This window comes from Coenobita brevimanus, chromosome 98, assembly GCF_032717465.1.
Source record: "Coenobita brevimanus isolate Jiangsu-jjx chromosome 98, ASM3271746v2, whole genome shotgun sequence".
In the NCBI taxonomy this organism is placed as follows: domain Eukaryota; kingdom Metazoa; phylum Arthropoda; class Malacostraca; order Decapoda; family Coenobitidae; genus Coenobita; species Coenobita brevimanus.
Window position 1 is genome coordinate 12,422,501 of NC_137051.1, and position 24,670 is coordinate 12,447,170.

At 42.5% G+C, this 24,670-nt stretch overlaps 1 protein-coding gene across 2 annotated transcripts in view; it reads right to left on the reverse strand.

The window, feature by feature from the left end:
• Window positions 1-24,670, reverse strand: part of LOC145414265 (uncharacterized) — a 356,239-nt gene that overhangs the window by 223,573 nt on the left and 107,996 nt on the right. For both annotated transcript variants that reach the window (XM_080283866.1, XM_080283865.1), the window contains exon 11: window positions 17,370-17,474. In XM_080283866.1, the coding sequence (XP_080139992.1) occupies window positions 17,370-17,474 (105 nt within the window). The remainder of the gene's footprint in view (window positions 1-17,369; window positions 17,475-24,670) is intronic.

Sequence of the window (24,670 nt, forward strand, 5' to 3'; positions counted from 1 at the left end):
TGATTATAGGACGAGTTATAGACACGTCTCTCACTCGCACACACACATACATTCTCTCTCTCTCTCTCTCTCTCTCTCTCTCTCTCTCTCTCTCTCTCTCTCTCTCTCTCTCTCTCTCTCAACTAATTTCCCCCTCATCCTTCTCTTATCCCCTCCAGTTCTTTCTTCCTCACTGTCTTACATCTTTCCCCCACTTGCTCACATTCCCTTATTTCTTTCTTACATCCATTATTCCTCTGTCCCCCTCTTCGTTTTTCATTCCTCTTACTTTTAGTCTCATCTTGCTTTTCTATCCATTCTTTCCTATACTGCTCTTTACAATTTTGCCTTCTCCTTCCACCTTGCTCTCTCTCCTTTCATTCATTCTTTCCCCTTTTCATCCACTCTACTCCTTCTTCCCTCTTCTTTTTCCACCCTTCTTCCTTCCCTTCCTACAATGTTTTCTTCCACTTCCTTCATTCTTTCGCGCTTTTCATCTGTTTATTTCTTCTTCCCCCCTCCTTTGTCCAAATTTCCTTCTCTCTCTGCCCTTCTGTTTCCTCTTTCATCTTTACCCCTTTCATTTCCTGCCCTCATCTTTGCCACACATTCAATTTTCTCCCCTCGCTTCTCTCTCTCCCCTCTTCTCTCTTCTCCCTCTCCCCTCTTCTTTCCTCTCCCTTGCCCTCATCTTTGCCACACATTCAATTCTCTCTCCTCGCTTCTCCCTCTCCCCTCTTCTCTCTTCTCCCTCTCCCCTCTTCTTTCCTCTCCCTCTCCCTCATCTTTGCCACACATTCAATTCTCTCTCCTCGCTTCTCCCTCTCCCCTCTTCTCTCTTCTCCCTCTCCCCTCTTCTTTCCTCTCCCTCTCCATTCTTCTTATCTTCCCCTCCCAAGCCGACTCTCATACGCTCCCCATCCCCCTTCTCTTTTTCCTTTCCTATTGTTTCTTTTTCTCATATTCCATTATCATTATCGCTTATTATCTTAATTTTCCTACTTACTTTGTAGTACATACCCTGTACTTCCTTTCTTCTTTCTCTACCAAACACTTCCTCCACAATGCTATCCTGTCATCTCTCTCTCTCTCTCTCTCTCTCTCCACCGTCTTTTCTTCCCCTTTCCCAAATCCCTACTGATCCTTACTCCCTCTCCCTCGTCCTTACCCTCCTTTCTTCCTACCCACCATGCCTCCCTTTCCCCATCTCCTCAAGTACTCTCACATCCCTGGCATCCTTCCCTTCCCACCGTCCTACTTCCTTTTCCTTACCTTCTTACCCTTCTCCTTTCCTCTCTCCAAATTTTGCTTCTTTGTCTGTCCATCACTCACTCTCCAACCTCCCTTCCTCCCATACATCGATATTCAACATGTACCTTTTTCCATACCACGGCCTTTACTTAACACTCCCACAATAATGATGTTATTTCTTGGCATATTTTTACAACCACCAGACGATTTTATTCAGCTAAGCAAACCTCCTTATGGTGGAGAGCTTACTCGCGGCTCTGTCTAATTCCCCCCGTTCGAAAAATCTCTCCTAAACGGAATACAATTGTCTGGAGATAGATAGAAGTATGATGTAAACAAGTCCTTTTTCTATCCAAAGGGGCAACTATAAATCGTCAAGGGCGTCAGTACTTGACGATTTCTGAAGCACATCACAAAAGCAAAGGCGTAACTGACAAGGAGAACACCCAACGAACATCTCCCAGACTATCACAGGCAACCGTCTATTTACAAATTCAAGTCCTTCTTTCATCTCTAGTGCGAACAGACTGTGGTAAAGAGATCTTGCCCACTAGTTTCGTGGTCGACCGAGGAATCGAACCCAGGACCTCTCAGTTGCAGACCGAATATGTTTCCGATTACAACACCGCCACCCCAAAGATACAACATGCCTGACCTCTCTATATCACTGTTAAACCCTTCAGTCCGATGACGTACTTGGAGTTTATTTTTAGAACCTTCAGACGATTTCCTTCTCCTGAGGGCAAGAATTCAGGTAGGGAGGGGATTGACGGAGACAGTTTCTGACCCTATAACTGCAGATCGGATCTTGAATTTGGCTCTCTATTGTATTTTGTTTTTCTCTTGGAGGGAACTGTTACTGCGGGCTCATGGCCTTTGGTTCCTTCTTCCTCGCATAAAAAAAAAAAAAAAAAAAAAAAAAAAAAAAGACGGTTTCTCTGTAATCAACAAAACCGTCAGGAGGCAGCATACCAGTAGACTGAAGGGGATAACTGCACTTGGTAATGATGACAGTAGACTAATCATAACCATAGTTTTCTCATAATTATCTTGGTATCTTCCTTCTTCCTTTATCCTTTTTCAACCTCTACCTTCCTCCTTGTATGATCTCTCATCTTTTTTACTTCAACTCTCCCTTTTCTCCTTCTCTGTCTCACCCATTCCCACTTTTAACTCGTCTCTCTCTCTCTCTCTCTCTCTCTCTCTCTCTCTCTCTCTCTCTCTCTCTCTCTCTCTCTCTCTCTCTCTCTCTCTCTCTCCCTTTCTTCTACTACTACTGCTACTACTTACTTATCCCCTCCCTTCTCCCTCCCATCACTTTCCCCCAGCCACCCATCTGTTTCTTCCTTTTTCTTACCTCCCTTCTCCATTCCCCACTCTTAATACCTACAATCGCCCCGTCCCAATTACCCTTCGCCCTCCCCACCGTTCCCTCCCCCTCCCTTTACCTTTCCTTTCTCCCCTCCCCTCCTCTCCCCAACCACAACACTGAATACTAAAATAAACTCTGCCAAATTTGCAATACCAACTTTTTTCCCCTGCCCCTCACTTTTTCCTGTTCCCCCCACTACCCCTCCATCCTCCTCTCCACACTCCTCCCCTCGCTCACCAACACGGGGGAAAATTGTAGCTCCCAGTCCAGTTCCGGTCTCTCTCTCTCTCTCTCTCTCTCTCTCTCTCTCATATATATATATATATATATATATATATATATATATATATATATATATATATATATATATATATCACCATGCTATATTACCATGAGTACAATTCGCAACGTTATGGAAGTACAAATACCTGTACTGATAATCGTATGAGTTAAGAGACCATTTTTTCCCGTTAGGTCATCAGTAAAAGCAGCTTCGTATCAACTGAAAATTAAACCCGTGTTTATGTTGCAGTTTTTGCTCAAAATTAGCTCAAGACTCACCTAAGAACCTCCAGTCTTGGAATACTCTGTTTAAATTCCTGCCTCCATTTTCTATTTATATCCTCATCTTTCATCTTAACTATGCAATTTCTTTCTCAATTTTTTCTCTTCCTTCTATTTCATGTTTCATAAAAAAAAAAAAAAACTTATATTCTTTATAGTTTTTATCATCCTCTTCTCATTTTTTGTTTGTTTCTATTCCTCCATCTTCTGGCTCTTGGATAATTCTGGTTGCCTTACTGGTGTACCACTGTCACTACAAAGGTAAACCCCGCAAATCATACTGGTACACCCTTAACGCCATAATGGTACACCCTCGCTACCACACTGGTACACCCCTACCGCAATGCTGATACACCCCAGCCGCCATGTTGGTATACGCCGGCGCCATACTGTTACACCTCGTATGCTAAACCGCAGCATGAAGTTTCCCCAACTTTGGTCAATTTTGCAAGTCAGTGGCATAAGGTTAACGCATCCCGGCCCAAGGAAGGCCAGGTAAGGCCAGATTAAAGTAAGGTCAGGTCAAGACAGAATAAGGTTAAGTATGGTCAGGTAACATTAACGTAATACTAGGTCAAAGTCAGGTCGAATTAAGTAACGTCAAATAAGAATTACGTTAAATTAAAGAGAAGGTAAGGCTAAATTAGAATAGGCCTAGACTAATGTAAGAAAGGGTCAGATCAAGGTCGGTTAGATTAAGGTCAAATTATATTAAGGTTAGTAAGGTTAAGTCCAAGAAAGACCATGTGAAGATGAAGGGATGTCACCAGCGATGAACCTGGACTGGATTAGCATAAAGTCAGGCCACAGGCAGGTAAAGTTCAGCTTATGGTTAGACTTGATTAAGGTCTGGGATATTAAACTCATCTGATCTTACACTTAGGCGAGATTAAAGTCAATGGCGTATAAAATTAGGTGATATTAAAATAAAATGAAATTAAAGTTAGCTGGATTTAAAATAAATGGAGACTGCAGTCAGATACGAATATGGTCGGGGAGATTACGGTCAGGGGAGATGAAAGTGAGGTGAGTTAGAGGAGAATAAAGTCTGGTGAGATTTAAGTCATGTGAGTTTGACGAAAGTAAAGTCTGGTGAGATAAGGACACATGAGTTAGGAGAGAATGAAGTCAAGTGAGTCGAGGAGAATAAAGTCAGGTGGTATTGAAGTCAAATGAGATTAATACCTTCAGTCAGATCAAGTCTTGTTTATTCTGTTTAGGCTACTGACAAGTGATTTTATCAAAACAGAAATCATTCGGTGGTTAATTAACATCAAAATGAGGTGAGGTGAGGTGAGGTGAGAAAAGGCAGGGTGATTATAAGATGAAGTGAGGTGAGATGTGGTGCGGTGGGGTGAGATAAGGTGGGGTCATATAACGGGAAGTGAAATGACACAGGGTGAGGTAAGGTAATGCGAAGTAAGGTGATATTAAAGCGAGATAAGTGAGGTAAATCAAATATCAAACAAAGGTAAGGTAGATAAGGTAAGGTAAGATATGGTAAGGTAATGCAAGGTAAGGTAAGGTAAGATATAGTATGGTATTGTATGGTATGGTATGGAATGGTATGGTAAGGCACGGTAAGGTTAGGTAAAGTGGAGTGAGATGAGGTGCGATGAGGTGAGGTGACCTGGGATGAGGTAAGGTGAGGTAAGGTAAGGTAAGGTAAGGTAAGGTGAGGTGAGGTGAGGTGAGGCGAAGTGAGGTCAGGCTAAGTCAATATTTACACAGGGTGGACTCATCATTACAGGTAATTAGGAGGAATGACCAGGAGAGCGGAAACTCCAACACACAGCAGCTGTCGGAGGGAAGGTAGATGGGCGGATGGGTGGATGGACGGATGAAAAGGTGGAGGGGTGAGTGGTTGGAGGGTTCGGTGGATGGAGGGGTGGATGAGAGTACAGAAGTGTGGATGGGTGGATGGACTGGTGGACAGGCAAAACTGTCGATAGATGAAAGGGCTGTAGATAGAATAGTGGGGTGTTGAATATGAATGGTTAAACGAAAAGATTGTGAGGATGAATAACTGCACAGCGAACATGGAAGGACAGATAGAAATACAGTGTGGATGGATGCACTGATGGATGGAAAGTTATTTAGAGAAGCCATCTGGTGGTGAATGTGAATGGATGGACCGGTAGATGGTGAATATGGATGATTGAAGAGTGAATATGGAAGCGTAGATAATTACGCAGTGTGGATAGATAAACGGGTAGGTAGTTGACTGAACGGTGAAGGAAGTATGGGACTGTGAATATGAATGGAAGGACGGATGGATGAATGATGGAATGGTAATGATGTACGGTTGACAGTATATACGGAAGGGCAAAGGAAGCGGGTACATGGCTGGATAATTGACGAGTGAAAGACGCAGGTGGATAACAGAGGTGACCACGTAAATCAGTTCATCCATCAACCCATCCATCCATCCATCAACCCAGTCCTCCACAATCATTCCACCACGCTTTCCACATTCCGGCAACCCGTCTGTTTTCTTTTCCTTTACATCACCACCATTTTCCATCACTTGCTTACATTCCACATTCCCTGTAATCCAGTTTTTCCCCTAAATCTGTATTCGGTTTAGGAGAGCGCCGTAGAAGTGAAGGCGTTTATTTGCTCTGTATCTCGGGGGACGATTGATTTACTTTGCTCTACTTAACGCCAGACGATTTTACTCTCCACTGAGATGCGTCAAGAGAACTAAGGACTATTAACCTAAAACCAAATTCTCTTCAGCCCAGAAAATCTCTCCTAACATGAGTAAAATCGCCTGGTGATAAGAATGAAATAAAAGTAATCGCACTCCAGGGATCAATCTTTCCCCTCACTTCTGACTCCGTTTCTTCGTTCTTCGATATATTCTTTCTTTGTCTCTTTACCTTCCCCGCTTCCTCTCATTTATTTCTCTTTTTCTTGGTGATTCCTCTCTTTATAATCTTTCTTTGTGTCATGTCTTCCATCTTTCTTCATTTTTCTTTCTTTATTCTCTTCTCTAACCTCATCACTTCCCACATTCAACTGCTCACTTCCTCAACACGTGACATGATTTAGATGTAAAATCATTTGGGATGAAATTATACCCAGCTCACCAGAATAATCGCAGCTCCAAACACGTGAATAATTAATACTGACTTTACTGAAACCAGATAATTAAGGCTTGAAGCGGCCAATCAGGGTACAGGCTGAGCAAACAGGCTGACTGGCGTGCGATTCATTTTAACCCATTCAGTCCGATGACGTATATTTCCACTTTTCCTGCTGGTTACAGATGATTTTACTCAGCTCAGGAGAGATGTTACAAACTATAGGGCTTAAGTAGAGCCTTCATTAACCCCTTCACTGCGAGACGTCGTCCCCTAAGCTAAATAAAACCGTCTGAGGGTCACAAGAATGAAATCCGTAATAGGTATTTGAACTGAAGAGGTTAACGCTAATTACGATGGTCTTTCGCTTGGAAAATTTGATGTGGAATTGAAAAAAAAAAAGGGCTTTAATTTACATACATGTGACAGAACAACAAAAGTTAGAATTAATTAATTTCTCGTCAAGCATATATAGAACCTTGTTCTTATAACGCACACAATGCACTGTACTTCACTGCGATTTACACTAACTTGTTTAGTATTTAGTGTATCCACTTCTGTTATATACAGCCAAAATCAATGATGATATAGAATTAGTTGCTATATGTTTGTTAAAAATTCAATAAAATTAATGGAACCTCTTGACAGCAATTGTGCCATTGCTATATCCATCAATAAATTAGACATTTTGATAAACTTTCCTGAACCGACGGATTAAGTTCACAATCATTACACACGAAGCTGGGTACAGTTGTAATGTAAAATACAAAAGGCAGAAAGAAACTCAAAGAATCCACATCTCCAGGATCTTCCTCATTCTCGCACACATTCACAATCATTACACACGAAGCTGGGTACAGTTGTAATGTAAAATACAGAAGGCAGAAAGAAACTCAAGGAATCCACATGTCCAGGATTTTCCTCATTCTCACACACACACACCCTCCTTTACCATCCTCGTAGACTCCCACACACCTCCCCTCTCCTTACTCCTCCATCCTCTAGTCTTTTCTCTTCCCCTCATCTACCCTTCCTTACACTCTCATCCCTTTTCCACTTTTTCACACTCCCGCCCTCTATCTGTCCCCTCCCTTCCCCGTCTCCCCTTTTTCAACTCTCTCTCCCCACCCTTTTTTCCTCCTCGCAGTCTCTCTCCCCTTCATTCCCTGGAACTCCTCCCCCCTGGTTCCTTCCCCGCCCCCTTTCCATCTCTTTTTCCTCCTCTTACCATTTCCTATTCCTTCTCCTGTCCTCCCATTCCATCTCCCCTCTTCCTTCCTCACAGTCATAGCTCTTCTCCCTTCCGTCCCATCCTTCCCTTTCCTCTTCCTCCCCTCCATTCCCCTCCCCTCTTCCCCATCTGCCCTCACCTGTAGGCAGACTTTCAGCCGAGCCAACTTGCTTAAACAATTACGGTGGCCAACACAACTTTTTATCGTGCAAAATGAAATAAGCGATCTGAAAGCGAAGTTAAAATGTTGCATGCTGGGCAAAGTTTTAGTGTGGGGAAGCGACGAGGGGGGATGGGGGGGAGGAAAGGGGGTAGGGGTGTGAGGGAGGGTGTAGGCAATATGGAAATTGAGAGAGAGTGAGAGGGAGTGTTAAAGGGAGAGTGAGGGAATGGGGGGAAAACGAGGGAGTATGCAAAGAGAGGGAGGAGGGTGGGAGAGTGGAAAGGCAGTGAACGAGTGAGGGAATGGAAAGGGAGTGAGGGAGTGTGGAAAGGGAGGGAGGGAGTAAGAGAGTGTGGAAGCAAAGAGAAGGAGTAAGGGAGTGTAGAGAGGGAGGGAGAGGAAGAATGTGAAGGCTTGTTCAGGGATGGGAGTGGAGAAAGGGAGGCAGAGTGTAGAGGAGTGAGGAGATGGTCAGGACGATGATCAAATGGTTAGAGAAGTCGTCTGCTCTCCGAAAGAACAAGAGTACGATCCCAGGAAGAGCTTTATGACTACTTTCGCTTCAATATATTACTGTGATCTTCCAAAACACCTACCGACTGATAACTGAAGACATAAAGGGGTAAGACAGGAAGTAGGAATGTAAGGCTTCGGAATGATGGAATGAGAATGAGAGAACAACAGAAGGTGGCAAAAACTAATGTGGTAATAGGAGGTGATAAAGAGGGTGAATAAAGCAATATGAATGAAACCTGAAATGATGAAAGGAGTAGAGGTAAAAGGAGATGAAATTAGGGACAAAGGCAGAAGGGAGGAGGTGCAGGATAGGGAAGAGAGAGAAAGAGAGAGAGAGAGAGAGAGAGAGAGAGAGTTAAGCATGCCTCACACCCCAATTACCAGCCGGGACAGTAATTAAAACACAGATTAGGAGACATCGATCCTAAAGAGGCGAGAGGGAGGGAGGAGGAAGAGGGGGGGGAGAGGGAGGGAGAAGGAGGATGGGGAGGAAAAGGGGAGAAACAGAGGAGTTAGAGGAAGAGAAGGAGAAGATGGGAAGAATTATGAAGAGAAAGAGGGAGATGGAAGAGGAGAATGAATAGGGATATAAGGGAGATAAGGGGAGAAAGAAGTAGCAAGAATGGGGAAAATGAGTGCAGGCAAGAGAGAGAGAGAGAGAGAGAGAGAGAGAGAGAGAATACGAACAAGATAAATATGAGTAAATGTGAGAAAGGTAGAAAAATAGAGGAAAGAGAATCGAGAATAAAGAGTACGGGAACAAAGAAATAAAGTGAAAATTCAATGAATGAGAGGAAAAAGCATAATGGGACGGAAGAGGAATGGAGAAGTGTCGGAAAATAATATGGAGGGACAGAGATACAAAGTCAAAATGAAGAACGAAAAAGAGACAAACACTGAGAGAAGTTATAAAAAAAAAATAATAGAAAAGTGTCAAAGTGGGAGACTAACAGAAAACAAAATTGACGAGAGAAGAATTGTAAAGTGGAAGAAAGAATGAAAGATGGGGGAGGAGGAGGAAGGATGGAAGAAAGAATGAAAGGAAAACACAAAAAAGAAGGAGAGGCGGGAGGAAAGAAGGAGAGAAAGAGGAAAGAAGGAGAGAGGAAAGAAAGAGGGAATGAGGAGGAATGATGGAAGGAGGAACGAAGGAAGCATATAAGAAAAAAGAGAAAGAGTAGAACAAGGAAGGGAGGAGAAGAAGAAGGCACTGAACCATGTGGGGAAGAAAATAAGGAGAGTTCATGAGACAAGTGTAACGAAAATAAAACACAAGAAAGGGGGAAATGAAAAGAAAGGAGACAGAATGCAAAGTGATAACCAAAACAAAAAGAAGAAAGAGGGAAAACGAAGAAAGGGAACAGAAATGAATAACCAGTATAAGAAATATATATGGAAAGTGAGAGTAACAAGGCAAGAGAACGTAAAGGTACAGGGAAAATGTAAGAGAGGAAGATGAAAGAAAAAAAACAAAGGAAGGAAAGGGAATGCAAAGGGACAGTCATGTAAAAAAAAAAAAAAAGAAGAAGAAGAAACGAGAAACGTTAAGTACAAAAAAATTCGAAGGTATGGTAAGGTATGTTAAGGTAGACAAGGAATTAAATCAATTACTTTAAGGTAAGATAAGGTAAAATAGGAATTAAGGTAAGGCAATGTAAGGTAAGGTAAAGTAAGGTAAGCTAAGATAAGGTAAGGTAAGGTAAGGAAAGATGAAACAAGGTAAGGTTAGGTACAGTGGGCAAGGAAGATTAAGAGGGAGGAAGAGAGTACACCTGTCCTCTCACCTGGGGGATATTAATTAAGGTGAGGCAGGCAGGGTAGTGAAGTGTGCAGGGGAATGAGCAGGAGGCACAGAAGAAGAAGAGGTACATGAAGAGGAAGTAAATGAGGAAGCAGAGAATGAGAAAGCAGAAGAGGAGGGAGGTGAGGAAGAGGATTAGGGAAAAGATACAAAAAGTGAATGTTAAAGAAAAAGATGAAAGGCAGGAGAAGGTACAGAAGCAGGAGATAGAAAATGTAGATGGATGAACGATATAAAATTGAAAAGGGACACTGAAGGATAACTGGGAAGATGATGTGGAAGAGGACAGAGGAAGAGCAAAACTGAGAGAAGAAGAAAAGTGGAAGATGGATGCAGAGGAGAGAAAAGACGAGAAACAAGATTAATGAGTAGAGGAGTAAATCGAAATAACAGGATATAGATACCAAGGGATAAGGAAAAAAGAGAGAGTGGTGAGAAACGATGCACGAATAGAAAGAAGGAAGAGGAATGAACGAGAAGAAGAAAGAATGAAAGAAAAACTGCGCAGGAGAAATGATCTAAAGGAACTGACGAGAATGAATGTAGATACGAACCAGGGAGATCCGAAAAGACAGAAAAACAAAGAGAGAGAAACATCAGAGGAAGGCAGACAGAGAGGAAAGGAAAGCGGGAAGAAGGGGAAGGCAGGAACAAGTGGGAAGCAGGGAGGATGGAAAGGAGGGAGAGAGGGAGGGGAGAGATACAGACGAAAGGGAAAGAATGGAGAGAGAGGCAGGGAAAAGGAGACGGAAATAAAGAGAGGGAGTGAAAAAATGCGAAAGACAGGGAACAAGATAAAAATGAATTGAGGGAAAGAAAGAGAGATAAAGAGAGAAAGATGGGAAAAAATGAGACAGTGGCATGGAAGAAAGGAGGTAAGGGAGGGAAGGAAAGGCAGGCCACGTCTCTGCATTTTGTACCCAATAATTAAGATAATATTTAAAGCGGGCGCGAGGGGAGGTGATGGAAGAGGAAGGAGGGAAATAGAAAGGGGGAGGGAAGGAGATGATGGAAGAGGAAGGAAGGAGGGAAGGAATGAGACAGGGAGGGAGCAAGGGAGGTGATGGAAGAGGGAAGAAGGCAGGACCGGGGAATAAGAATGGAAGCAATTTCCAACATACTCACTCCTTTCTCATACACTCTCATAATACCACCACACACTATTACCTCACCTCCTCACTCACTCACACAAGCGTGCACATACGCACGCACGCGTGTGAGTACTCAAACACGCAAACGCACACAAACATACTCTTATACACAAACATATAAACACACATCCTCCAGTATACACCCTTACCCTGCTTCCCCATTCTCTCTCTCTCTCTCTCTCTCTCTCTCTCTCTCTCTCTCTCTCTCTCTCTCCCCGCATACTCGTAAACTTCAGCATAGTCGTAAACTTCCTTATCTCCCATCATACCCCTTCAGCCCACACCAGCACTTCCCGTATGCATAATATATTCCAACCTTTTACCAACTCCTCTGCATCACACCCACGCAAACACACCTTCCAACCCATTCCATATTTTCATGCACCTTCCCACCGTACACCTACCAGCACCTCTCTGCCCAAACAAGAACCATACACTTTACACCCATCCATCATTCAGTTTTTTTTTTTCTCCACCTCATTTCACCTCCACACCAACAACTAGCCAACCCATACCATAATCAATTAAACTACACAATCATTTCATCCTTGCCCATCCACATCCACCCTACCTTATACCCTTCTCCACCCACACATCCCACAGCCACTATAACATCCCTTATATTCTTTCCTATTCCAGGACCCAATTTTACATCCATACCTACACCACCTTACATGCATACCTACACCACCTTACACCTATACTTACAACACCTAACATCCAAACCTACATCACCTGACACCCACAGGCCTACCTAGACCACTTTACACACATTCCTACACCACCTTATATACTCACGCCACCTTACATCCATACCTTGACCACCTTACATACATTCCTACATTACCTACTCTCCATAGCTACGCCACCTTGTAGCAATACCTACACCATCTTACACCCATACCTACACTACCTTACATCCATATCTACACCATCTTATCCTCCCCACACCCATACCCTACGCCGTCGTGAGGGAAGGATATTGGTTAGTAGAGGCAGCGTGAGAGGGAAATAAGTAAATATTGACTAGGTGTGTGAGGTCAATACGGTCTTGATTAGTTCTACAGGTAATAACCGGTGGATAACGGCTGAGTGAAGGTGACGGAGATAGAGGCAGAGGGGAAGAGGACGAGGATGTGAAGGACAGGTGAGGGGAAAGTGAAAGAGACATAGGGGAAGGGGACACACGCAGAGGGGAGGGCGACACAGGTAGAGGGGAAGATGATAGAGGCACAGGGGAAAGGGAAGCAGGCAGAGAGGAAGGAGACACGGGCAGAGGGGAAGGTGGTAGGGGGAGAGGGGAAGGAGACACAGGCAGAGAGGAAAGTGGTAGAGGGAGAGGGGAAGGGGACACAGGCAGAGAGGAAAGTGGTAGAGACAGAGGGGAAGGGGACAGAAGCAGAGAGGAAGGGGACAGAGGCAGAGAGGTAGGGGAGAGAGGATGTTGGGTAGAGGTAAGGGGAAGGGTTGGTGAGGGGATGGGGAGCTATATAGGAAGGAAGGACAAGGTAATTGGATGGAATGGTAAGAAGAGAAAGCGGGAGAAGTTAGAGAAAAGGAGGTGAGAAAGAGGAGGTAGGAGAGGGAAAAAGAGTGTAACGATTAAAGAAGATGAGTGAAAGGGATCGTGATGGAAAGAGGATGATGAAAGGAAAGAGAAGTCGACGTAAATTTAAGGAGGGGAATGAGGGAAAGGATGAGAAGAGGAAAATGGTGACACTGAGGGTATGGCGGGAAGATGAAAAGACAGTGGAGAGGGGGGGAGGGGGAGGAAAGGTGAGGAAGAAGGGAAAGCAAAGGGAAGGGGAAGGTGACTCGGAGGAAAGGAAGTTAAGATGGACGGTGAGGGAATGAGAAGAAATAAGGGAAGGGAAGGGTGAGGAGCACAAGGGGAAGGGGTGATAATGAATGTGAGGCGCGAGAGAGAAGATGAAAGAAGATGAAGGCTGTGTATGAAGGAAAGTAATGAGCAACAGCCAGCAGACCAAATAGTCCTTTCAAGGCCGTTAATTACAGAGCAGGCCATGATAATGGTATCTATTCTATGTCTTTAGGAAAAGAAAGAAAATCATCGGATTCCCTCTCCATCCCAACACATCCTATGTGAGACAGTAAGAGTAAATGTGTCGGAGTTAATGCAAGTGGGGGATAATAATCCCTTCACTCTGATGTATTATTTACTGTATTAAGACTATCATCAGACGATTTTACTTAACTTTGAGAGGACCTCTTACTACGAAGGGGCCAATGAAAATTAATCTAACTACCACAGCGTGTAATAAGATCATCTGGAAGTATCAAAAATTAACTAAGAAAATAAACCACCGGATTTAAGATCTTTACTGCACTGTAACTGAGGAAGACACTGAGGAAGACAAAAGCTCAAAATCTAGATAAACTTCACAATACAGGAAGAAGAGAGGCTGAAATGAAAACACGTGGTGAAGGACACGTAAGGAGGAAGACGACTGGCGCAGATAAGGTGTAGATGAGAAGGGGTGAGGAAGGGAAATAGACGAGTGAAGCGAATGGGGTTGGTGATGGAAGGGGAGTGAGTGCAGGAAGCAAATTGAGGAGGGCGAGGGGAGGAATGAGTGCTAGAGTGGTTGGGCTAAGGGCGACGCTCTCTCTTGAAAGCTCACGTAGATTTTGTTTGTTAAGTATTTCTGCACCTAAATAAAACCATCACCATATCCAGAGAACAGATCTGACACTGGGTAAATTACTAAATATAAAAATCGGAACGTCCTGAAGGTTCTGCTAGTTTACCTTACAATGTACCGTTTTCTTTCACATACACCTACATTTTCTCTTACATATCCGAGGCTAACTCGTATTAACGCAATAATAATAATAATAAATTGATGCTTGACTTTCGGTGATATCATTCCCAATGTTGGGGGTCTTAATAAATGGTAAGCAAAGAATAAAAATAAAGAGTAATCATCATCATCATCATCATCATCCGGACTTCCTTTCCCACCCAAAGGGCAGGGTGAGGAGTAGCAATGTCCAGACAGCCCAAAATTGCCCAATCCAATGGGCCACGCTTCCATTCACTCATCATTCAAGCCTCCGGAATCCTGGCTCTATCGGATACGCCAAAAACATTCACCACGTTCTGTAGCTTCACAATCGTATCCGACAGTCTATAAAACAGTCAAGGTGAATGGTGCCTCACCCATTTATCTCTTTTTCCATTTGCTTAGCTTGATGATGCAAATATTAATTAACTATAAGCGCAAATGGAAGTGTTTGAGAAAGTGGACTAGGGGAAATGGAGTAGTAGAGACGATGATGGCTGGAAGCAGGGACGTGTAATTGGAGAGGAGGGGAAGACGGAAGGGTATATATAAGGAAGAATGCAGGGCATGAAATAAGGAAAAGTGATTACTGCACATCTAAGGCAAAATTTCATTATCCATTATATATATATATATACAGTATATATATATATATTATATATATATATATATATATATATATATATATACTGTATATCTATCTATCTATCTATTGCCAGACGCCTCAATCCCGTTTGGGGTGGCCACAAACAAATCGCCTCCAAGTCTTCCTGTCTCCCGCCATTTCACTGCCCTGCTCCCAACTCACACACCCCTCTCTCATATACCTTTCCACCCCATCCCTCCATCTCATCCTCGGCCTCCCCCTCCCTCTTCCCCCCTCCACCTCACTCACATAAACTCTCTTCGTCAGTCTTTCACCCTCCATTCTCTCCACATGGCCAAACCACCTCAGTGTGTTCCTCATAACGCTTCCTATCACATCCACATCCACACCACAACGCTCCTTTATATCCTCATTCGTCAGCCTGTCTCTCCATGTGACTCCACAGGCTCCTCTTAATTAACTCATTTCCACTGCTCTCACTCTTGACTTGTGTCCTTCCAACAACGTATATATATATATATATATATATATATATATATATATATATATATATATATATATATATATATATATAGATATATATATATATATATATATATATATCAGTTAATATTTCCGGTTTGCCAAAATACCCAGAATAATATGAAATAAAAAAGGAAACTTAGAAAAGCTTTTTTATTTTACAAACTAAAAAAGCTTAAAAATAAAACAAAACTTAGTGTTATCATTCGTAAGTAATTTGAGACTTCTTTAGAAACTTTGAGCAGGTTGTATTAACAAACCCATTAACCCAAACAAGTATTATTGACTGCACATAATTAATTTCATCACTAAACATAATCATCTTGATCACTCCACAAATCAGATTGATCACTGCACATTTCGTGATCACTGCACACTTATTATAAATCCCGGAAGAGTGAGGAAAGAAGAATGAGGAGACACGAAGAAAAATGAGGAGGAAGAGTGATGGGAAGATTGAGGGGTCAGTTGTTAAAATATATGGTTATATGAGGAAGAAAACAAGTAAGCGAATGGAAGGTACAGATGAAGACAGACATGAGTAGATGATGGAAAAGAAAGATAAGGGGAACATAGAGGGGGAGAGATGAACATACCTGAAGGGATGGGAGGGTAGATAAAGGTAAGGTGAAGAGTGATAAAATTGGTTAGGGCCGAAAAAGAGGAAAGGAAGGTGGGCAAAAGAAATCTGAGGAGTGATAAATGTAAGTGAATAGATGTACGCCAAAGAAAAGAAAGGAAAGGAAGTGAATAGGATGCGAGAAGATAAGGTAGGCAGGGTTGTAAAATGGAATGAAAAGTAGGAGAAGAGGACGTGAATAAAGAAGGAGGTAGCTAGATGGAAGAAATGTGAGGAAAAGAAAATGAGGAGAATAAAAATTAGAACTGAAAACAACTACTGATACAAACAGGCAAAACAATTTATAAACAGAAGGAGCTGAAATGATGGGAGAAAAGGGTGGGATGGGGGAAGAGAAATGACGGGAAGAGAGGGAACAAGTAATGGAATAGAAGAAAAGCAAGGAGGAGAGTGGAGAGACAAGTTGTCTCGCCCCCCTCCCCTCTCCTCCCCCCCCCTCTCTCTCTCTCTCTCTCTCTCTCTCTCTCTCTCTCTCTCTCTCTCCAATTCCTCTTCCACTACTTCCACTGTTATACAACTTCTTCACTTAGGTACAAGAGAGAGAGAGAGAGAGAGAGAGAGAGAGAGAGAGAGAAAGGGAGGGTGGGGGGGTATGATATGTGAGGAATGAGACTGAACTAGTTACTGGAGATAGTTTCAGACAATGTTCCCCCTGTTGAATATTACGCCCAAGTGAGCCTCAGCCGCTGACGGGGTTACGTGCAATATTCATGACTAGATACTCCTGCAGCCACTCACACCATTCCCTCCTTAGACTCTTCACTACGATAACGTCTTTCTCATACTCCTATAGCCACTCACACGATTCCCTCCCTAGCCTCTTCACTACAATAACGTATTTCTCAATCTTGCTACCTCTAGACAAATTTCTTCAACTTTGGAGTGGTACTGTAGCGGTTAATGAATGCAATATCTCACCCATGCATTATCGTACGTCTCTCCCAGGCTGAATAAAGTTGTCCGAGAGTAGCAAAATAAAGTTCGTCATCTTATTAAACGAATTATATCGATTAAATAAAAAGTAAAGACAGGGCTCCACACGCCTATACAAGCCTACCTGCCTCCCAATATTCTCAGTAACAGCGAGTGTAAGGAAATAAGTATGAATAAACTGTTTAGACTGAAAAATAACGAAGCGTGTCCAGAACTTCAGACACTGCGGCATGAAAAAAAAAAAAATGGAACATTTACAACTTCCTGTATTGTATATTGGCACGAAAATATTACAAGACACAAAATACGCAATATCCCCTCATCAAAGACAGATAATAATAATAATAATAATAATAATAATAATAATAATAATAAAAGAAACTGGCACAAACTCACAATGCATACATAGTACTCACCTTGCGGGTACAAACACACCAAGTACATATGAAAAGGAAACACGTAGGCACAGTACAGGGTCAATAGTTCCTTTACACTGTTCCAAATATTTAAAACTTAGTGAGATCTTGGCAAATTCATTGGATATATTAAGTCAGTATGGATTCTATTATTTCGGAACCTCGAACGTGTAAAGGGATTATTGACCGGGACTGTACACGTGGATACAAAATAATGTCTTCTTTTTAGGGTCCTTCGATGAGCTCTCCATCAGATAAAAAGCAATACAGCAAAATATATATGGATCATCAGGGCAAGAGAGAGAGAGAGAGAGAGAGAGGCACTGTACTCACCTCTTTATCTGGATCCTTGAGAGACAGCTCCACGCGGTAAGACAGCTCATCCTCCCTGCTCACCCTCACCCCCGTCACCTGCTCTATGTCACACAAGGCTTCGGGCTGTAAAAGGGATGAAGAAATTAGAGCGAGTATCGTAGCAAAGAGAAACAGACAAAACGAATTACAGATAGATATTAATGCCAAAACTGAACAAAGATAGAGAAATTAAATTCGGTAATAATAAAAAAAAGGAAGGGTGGGGTAGGGCACAGAAACTAAGGAATAAGCTGGGTAAAAGGAAAAGCGATATAAAACAAATTTTGCTAGGCTAATACTAACACACACACACACACACACACACACACGCGCGCGCGCGTAATCTACAGTACCGATGTGATTATCTGATAAGTCATCCCAGGGAAAACAATATTTACATTTTAAGTGTGAATTGATTTTAATTACTCTCTTAGGCAGAAAAAAAAAATGAAATAATTTTTAGTTGCCCTCGCGCTACCATTTTCTTTGATCCCATATCCGTCCTCTTTGGTGTTATTTTTGGGTACACTTTTGTAAAAACTTCATGCACTTTTGCTCTGTACGGGAAAATAGTAAATACCCAGATAAATTTGAGCTTTAACAGAGGTATGAATAGAGTACAAGGGCAATCACAAACATAAGTACACTAGGTATGTGGCTCCAGTTTACCCTCTCATGATTGTGTCTCATCTTACATTTATTTCCAGCTGATTACGTTATCTTTATTTGGCTGAGAGTGTCATCGTATCATGAGTGCGATTACTAGAACCATTACCCCTGTCATAGTCGGGACAGCTCTAGTATCCTATTCTACTTGATAGTAGACGATTCTGAGTTAGCATTGATCTCAGCGATAACACGAATGACAACCTGTGTGTTATTTTGCGTGCTTTCTCAAATTTACGGCTAATCATTACCTGCCACAGTGATGCAGCATATAATAGCTGTCAGTCAAAGATGATTCACTGTGTTTCTGAATATATATCTCCATCAATTTTTGAATTAATTTTGAAATTTTGCATTATGGACTGTATGATAAAATTTCAGAGCTTTCGGTAGCAAAAGGATAAATTGTGGTACTACTTAAATTTAGTAAAATTTGCAAAAAAAAAAAAAATCACACACACACACACACACACACACACACACACACACACACACATATACACACACTGCAATGTCATGCACCATAGTGTTAAATCCTTTGTAGCTAACAAACTAACCCTGGTCCCCCCCCCTCAAAAAAGAACAATTTATATTCATTACGCCGCCAGCTTTACTCTGAAGCCCGGATTCCCCTCCCCGCCCCCCCCCCCCCCCAAAAAAAAGGCAGATGGAGAAAGGTTTTCTGATTTACGTGTGGCGAAAGGAAGACTATCCTAAAACCTGTTGTATATCAACCTGTGCATAATGTACAGCACCTGACGACAGCACGTGCCCAGTTTTTCAGTACACGTAAAGTGCGCACGTACACCTTACAGGTTTTATGTCAACGTCTTTAGGAAAGCAGACGGTTTCCAGCATCCCTGCCATTACTTCTGGGAGACAACCACAACCAGTGCTTATACCAACGTATAACATCAACTTATAAGATGGCAACATAACTGGAGAAGCTGATCATTGAACTGTCAGCATAAACACCAAAATGAAATCAAAGTTTAAAGAGAGTGTGCATTCCTTCACTGGAAATAAAAAAAAAAAAGAAAAAAGAAAATAATCTGGCATTGGCAAAGCTAAAAGAAAAAAAAAAAACATTCTTTAGAAGTAAACAGATAGTTTAAACCATTTAATGTAACAATAAAATCACCAGGCAATAGCAAAACTATATACGTTCAATCCTGGACTTTCCCTGCCGATGTTAAAAAAAAAAAAAAAGATATGCATTAAAGAAAACGTAAAAATGGAAATATTCCATTAAGTGAATAAAACTAAGTTGAAAAAAAAAAAAAAAAAAAACTGGTGGGTGCATCGGGTGATCGGCGAGGCATAAACTGTTGTGTTCAGGCTGATGCACACACAGTGGACGCTCTGATAACTTTCTGGCTTTAATCTTCCATTGTGTTTCACCACATCAAACATACTATCGACGATGAGTTTGTCGGTATGTACGTATACATGTATGTAAGTATGCAAGTATGTATGCATGCAAGTATATATGTACGCATATACGGATGTATGTATGTAAGTAACAAAATCCGAACTTTGTCTAACAATGAAACTTTTCAAATGCAACCATTGTTGGTCCAATAAATGGCATTCTAAGTTTGGTCCAGATTGATGCCCTCGGAAGCAGTATTTTGGCGATGCTTCTGCCACTGCTTCGTCAGTGAAATGTGGGCGGCATGGCGCACAGTTATGTAGTTTATTAGTTAGACTGATGTCACCTAAGGGGTTGCCTTCGTGACAACATCGATCAAACGCAATTTTCAGTACCCTTGCAAGCAATCAACCCACATTCCCAGCAAGTGAGAACAAGTGTGCAGTTAGACGCCGGGTAGTTGAGACAAAGTGGTGACTTGGGAAGGTTTAAGGCATATACGAACACTGATGAGCTCTAGGGTAAGGACTACCATGTCTACGCCTATACTCGGTTCCACGGAGTCTGACGCACTGATTTTGCCAGCCGAGAACAGGTGGATCTGGTAACACTGCGCGACGTACTGGGGCGGTGATTGGTGGATTTCCTTTGTGTTTGAACGTGCTCCACAGTGACTTTGTGTTTCAACCAAGGCCTCATTGATTTGTTAGATACCGGATTATACAGATACCAATTAAAGCAATGATATCTTTAATGATAAATATGTGCCTTTTAAATTACTAGAGATAAACCTGAATGACAATGATAACAAGAAGTAAGTAAAGTCGCGACCGGACGCATGCGGACAAGTCAGCGACTGATTTAAATTCATTTCATTATGTTTGATTTCGTTTATACTGCACGCGGTTTTATTATAGCAGCATATTTCAACTATTATTTTCTCATGGAGGTTGCTTTTATCTTACTTTCCTTTCTTCCACCATTAACAAAAATTCGGTTCATTCTATAATGATCTAATCCATTACTATCCCGGCTCTTTGTCGAGGGGGCAGAGATACATGCTTGAGGATGCATTGTGACCAGGGATAGGGTGTCCGTCTGTATGTCTGTATGTCTGTCTCTTATGATACGAAAATGCGGGGAAAATCAAACACCAAACTTATTCATGTAAGAAGTAATTCTACTGAATCTGACTATGAATACAAACAAATACAGATTTTAAAGGTACTGTTACCTATGAAGGTAATGAAAATATGTATGTACACTATATGTATTGAGAATGGAATAGCATGTATTGGCCCCAGTGAGGTGTGTGTGTGTGTGTGTGTGTGTGTGTGTGTGTGTGTGTGTGCTTACACAAATCATAATTATTAGAAGCTAAGCAAAGTATATCTAGAGTAAGGTTGTATATTAGTAGATGAAGTAATGAAGGGCATGGTGAAGACTGTAGACTGTGACACTGTGTAGCAGTGGTGGGAAAAACATTCGTGCCTTCACAGGACCTCGGGTCCACCTTACTATGACCATCCGAATTCCCGCCATAGTCGCTGACTTGTCCGCATGCGTCCGGTCGCGACTTTACTTACTTCTTGTTATCATTGTCGTTCAGGTTTATCTCTAGTAATTTAAAGGGCACATATTTATCATTAAAGATATCATTGCTTTAATTGGTATCTGTATAATCCGGTATCTAACAAATCAATGAGGCCTTGGTTGAAACACAAAGCCACTGTGGAGCACGTTCAAACACAAAGGAAATCCACCAATCACCGCCCCAGTACGTCGCGCAGTGTTACCAGATCCACCTGTTCTCGGCTGGCAAAATCAGTGCGTCAGATTCCGTGGAACCGAGTATAGTGTCGGACACATAAGCCATATCAGACAGCAATTTTTATAACAAGTTATCAAGATGAACGGTCTGCAATTGTGATCACTTCTGTGACTGATTACATTTTTTCTTTTGGTTCTACTGTTCTGTAAATGTATTTTTTTTTTTAAGTGGAATATGAGAAGCCAAGGATAAATTCTTTGCCATACTTTTACTCATGTCCTATTTTATCCATTCTCTTCGCCACTCTAAAGCCACCACTTCTCACTGCCCTAAGCACTTTATCCACATCCACCCTCCACTTTCTTTCCAGTGCTCAGTACTTCCCACCCCCATTAACCCCACCAGAGCCCTACAGCCATAGCCCCCCACTATATTTACATTACAGTTCAGTCCACCATCCTCTCCTTAACACCACTAACACACTCCTTCCATTTTTTTTTTTCTGTATCTGGCATAAACTCCCCTCTCTGTCAAACCATCTCATCTCATTTTCATTTAATTCTCCAGTTCAACTCTCCCATACTTTCTCTATTCCCCGCCATCCATCATTATGCCGTTCCCTCCTCTGCTCTCCTTTTATGCTCTAACCTTCGCTTCTGTCATCTCATCATGAATATTCACCTTTCTTCCTATCCCTTCCCCCTCCCTTATTCTCTCTCCTCCCTCTCCCTCAACAAATTTTCACCAGTTCCCTTCTTACTTCCTATCCCTCCATCCACACTCTTCTCTTTTCCTCTTCTTCCACCATCCATCCCATTTCCCTCTCCATCTCATCTCCCCGCCCTCTCTCATAGGTTAGTCCAGCGCTAACAGCCTCCCAGCGGAGTACTTCCCTGGATATAACGTCTCCAGGGTGGCCACATTACCACCACCCAAGTTAACTGTGGATGCGCCGGAGTGGGAGGTGTGTGGGGGAATGGGAGTTAGTGAGTGTGGGTGAGGCAGGCGGTAGATGGGGAATGATAGCAGGATAAGGGATGTGGATGGGTGAGAGGGAGTGGATGGGTAGGGAAACGAGTATACAGTATAGTGAGTAGTGAGTGGGAGAAAGCAGGGACAGTGAGTGGTGGGTCTTTAGATCTTGGTGTGAAGAGATAAATCAATGGCCGAAGCGAATGAGAGGTTAGGTGGGTGACGGTAGACGGATGAACAGGTGAATCAAGTAGTGAGTGAGTTACAGCAGATGGATATATGGAATAAATAAGGAGATAGGTGGGTGAAGGCATATGAATGAAAGGTATGATTTAAAGCAAGTGATGGTCAGACGGGTGGGAAAAGGAAGTCTGAATGAAAAGTGAGTGTGAGAGACAGGTGTGTAAGGTAAAGGGGTATTTATTGTTGGTAGTGGAGAATCCAATAGAGCTTGCACCCTCTTCACATGAGAATGATATTGATATTTAGCTCGTTACGGTGCATCTTTCTTATATCCCTGGAGTTCTGGACCAATATCCTGTACATCCTTAAATATTTTCATCACGCTCCTTCATTTAGTTTTTCTGCATCTCAATAAGGAAAAATAGAATAAAAAAGACTAGAGAAAAATAAAAATCGCCCACTTTCAGCGCCTGTGGTAAGTACACGAGATTTATTTTTGTTTGTTGTACCGCAATGTTCCGGTATTTATGGAAAACGAGGAAAATATTATGACGTTTTAAGTGTAAGCATCTCGTGTGTGTGTGTGTGTGTGTGTGTGTGTGTGTGTGTGTGTGTGTGTGTGCATCTGCGATATGTGTGTTGGAGTATATGGTATGTGTTTATGTGGTGTACGTTTATGTGCATGTGGTGCGTGTGTGTATGTGCCATGTGTACGTACTTATGTAGCCAGCGTACGTGGCACAGAACATATATGTGTAGGCTGATATGTGTGCATGTGGTGTAGATACGGTTTGCGTATGTATGTAGCATAATTGTATGTGTATGTGGCTTATGTGTGGTATACATGAGGCGTGTATGTATGTGCATGAATGTATATGGACGTGCGTGTGTGTATGTGGTGCGCGTATGTGTATGTATGTGGTGTGTATGTGGTGAGTGTGTGTGTATAGGTGTGGGTGTGCTTTCCTCCCCACCCTCCCGTACCCACCTGGTCTACTGATAAATCTATTTTAATACGGCCAACCCTCCCCTCCTCTACACACCTTTTTTTTTTTTTTTTTTTACCACGTCTTTCCCACTTCTTTCTTGCTTGCCCCCTTTTTCTCCCTGTGTGTATGTCTGTCTGGCTGCCCGTCTCTCTCTCTCTCTCTCTCTCTCTCTCTCTCTCTCTCTCTCTCTCTCTCTCTCTCTCTCTCTCTCTCTCTCTCTCTCTCTCTCTCTCGTGTGTGTGTGTGTGTGTGTGTGTGTGTGTGTGTGTGTGTGTGTGTGTGTGTGTGTGTGTGTGTGTGTGTGTGTGTGTGTATGTGTGTGCTAAAAATGAGACAAAGTGCATGTGACAGAAGAAGAAGAAAAAGAAACTAAAATAAAATAACAGATAAAACAATTAGAAGGATGATGAAAAACTGTAAAAAAAAAAAGAAAAAGAAAGAAACGTGATGGAAGGGGAGGGACAGAAAATAAGAAAGGACAGTATTTTCCTTCCTAAATCTCCCATGATCCCACACAGGGGTTGAGAGGCACAGATGAAAGGGGGAAGAAGAAGGAGGATGGGGGAAGAATGGGGAGGGAAACAAAAGGGAAGAATGCGGAGGGGAGGAAAGGGGAAGAATATGGAAGGGAGGAAAGGGGAAGAATGGGGAGGGAAGGAAAAGGGAAGAATGGGGAGGGAAGGGGAAAGGGGAAGAATGGGAAGGGGAAAGGGGAAGAATGGGAAGGGGAAAGGGGAAGAATGGGAAGGGGGAAGGAAGGAAGAGGCAGGATGAGTTACGAAAGAAATGGGGAGGAGAGGAAAAAGGGGGAAGTATGCAGAAAGGGTAGAAAGGGCAAGGGGAGAGAGTGAAGGAAGGGGAAAGCAGGAGGGGGGGGGCGATTACTGGGAGAGAATGAAAGTGGAAAAAGAGGAAACAGGGAGAAAAGTGGAGGAAAGGGGCAGAATGAGTAAGAAATGAAATTAGACTGAGAGGATATGGAAAGAAGGATGGGAAGAGAGGGGAAAAGAAAGGGGAAAAAGAAGGGAAGAGTGAGAGAAAGGGGAAGAGACAGAGGGGGTGATATGGGAAGAAAGGAGATGTCAGGAAGGGAGAAGGGGGATGAAGGAGAGGAAGAGAGGGGAGGAAAGGAAAGAGATATGATACCAGGGGAAAGGAAGAAGTGAGGAGGAATGAGAAACAGAGAAGTGCGGAAAGTGAGGGGAGACAAAAAGAAGTGGGGAGGAAAGGGGGAAGCGAAGAAGAATGAAATATGCGAGGATGAGGATGAGGAGGAGGAGAAAGGAAAGAGAAGAGCAGGAGAAGGACAGCAGAGGAAAGACGGGAT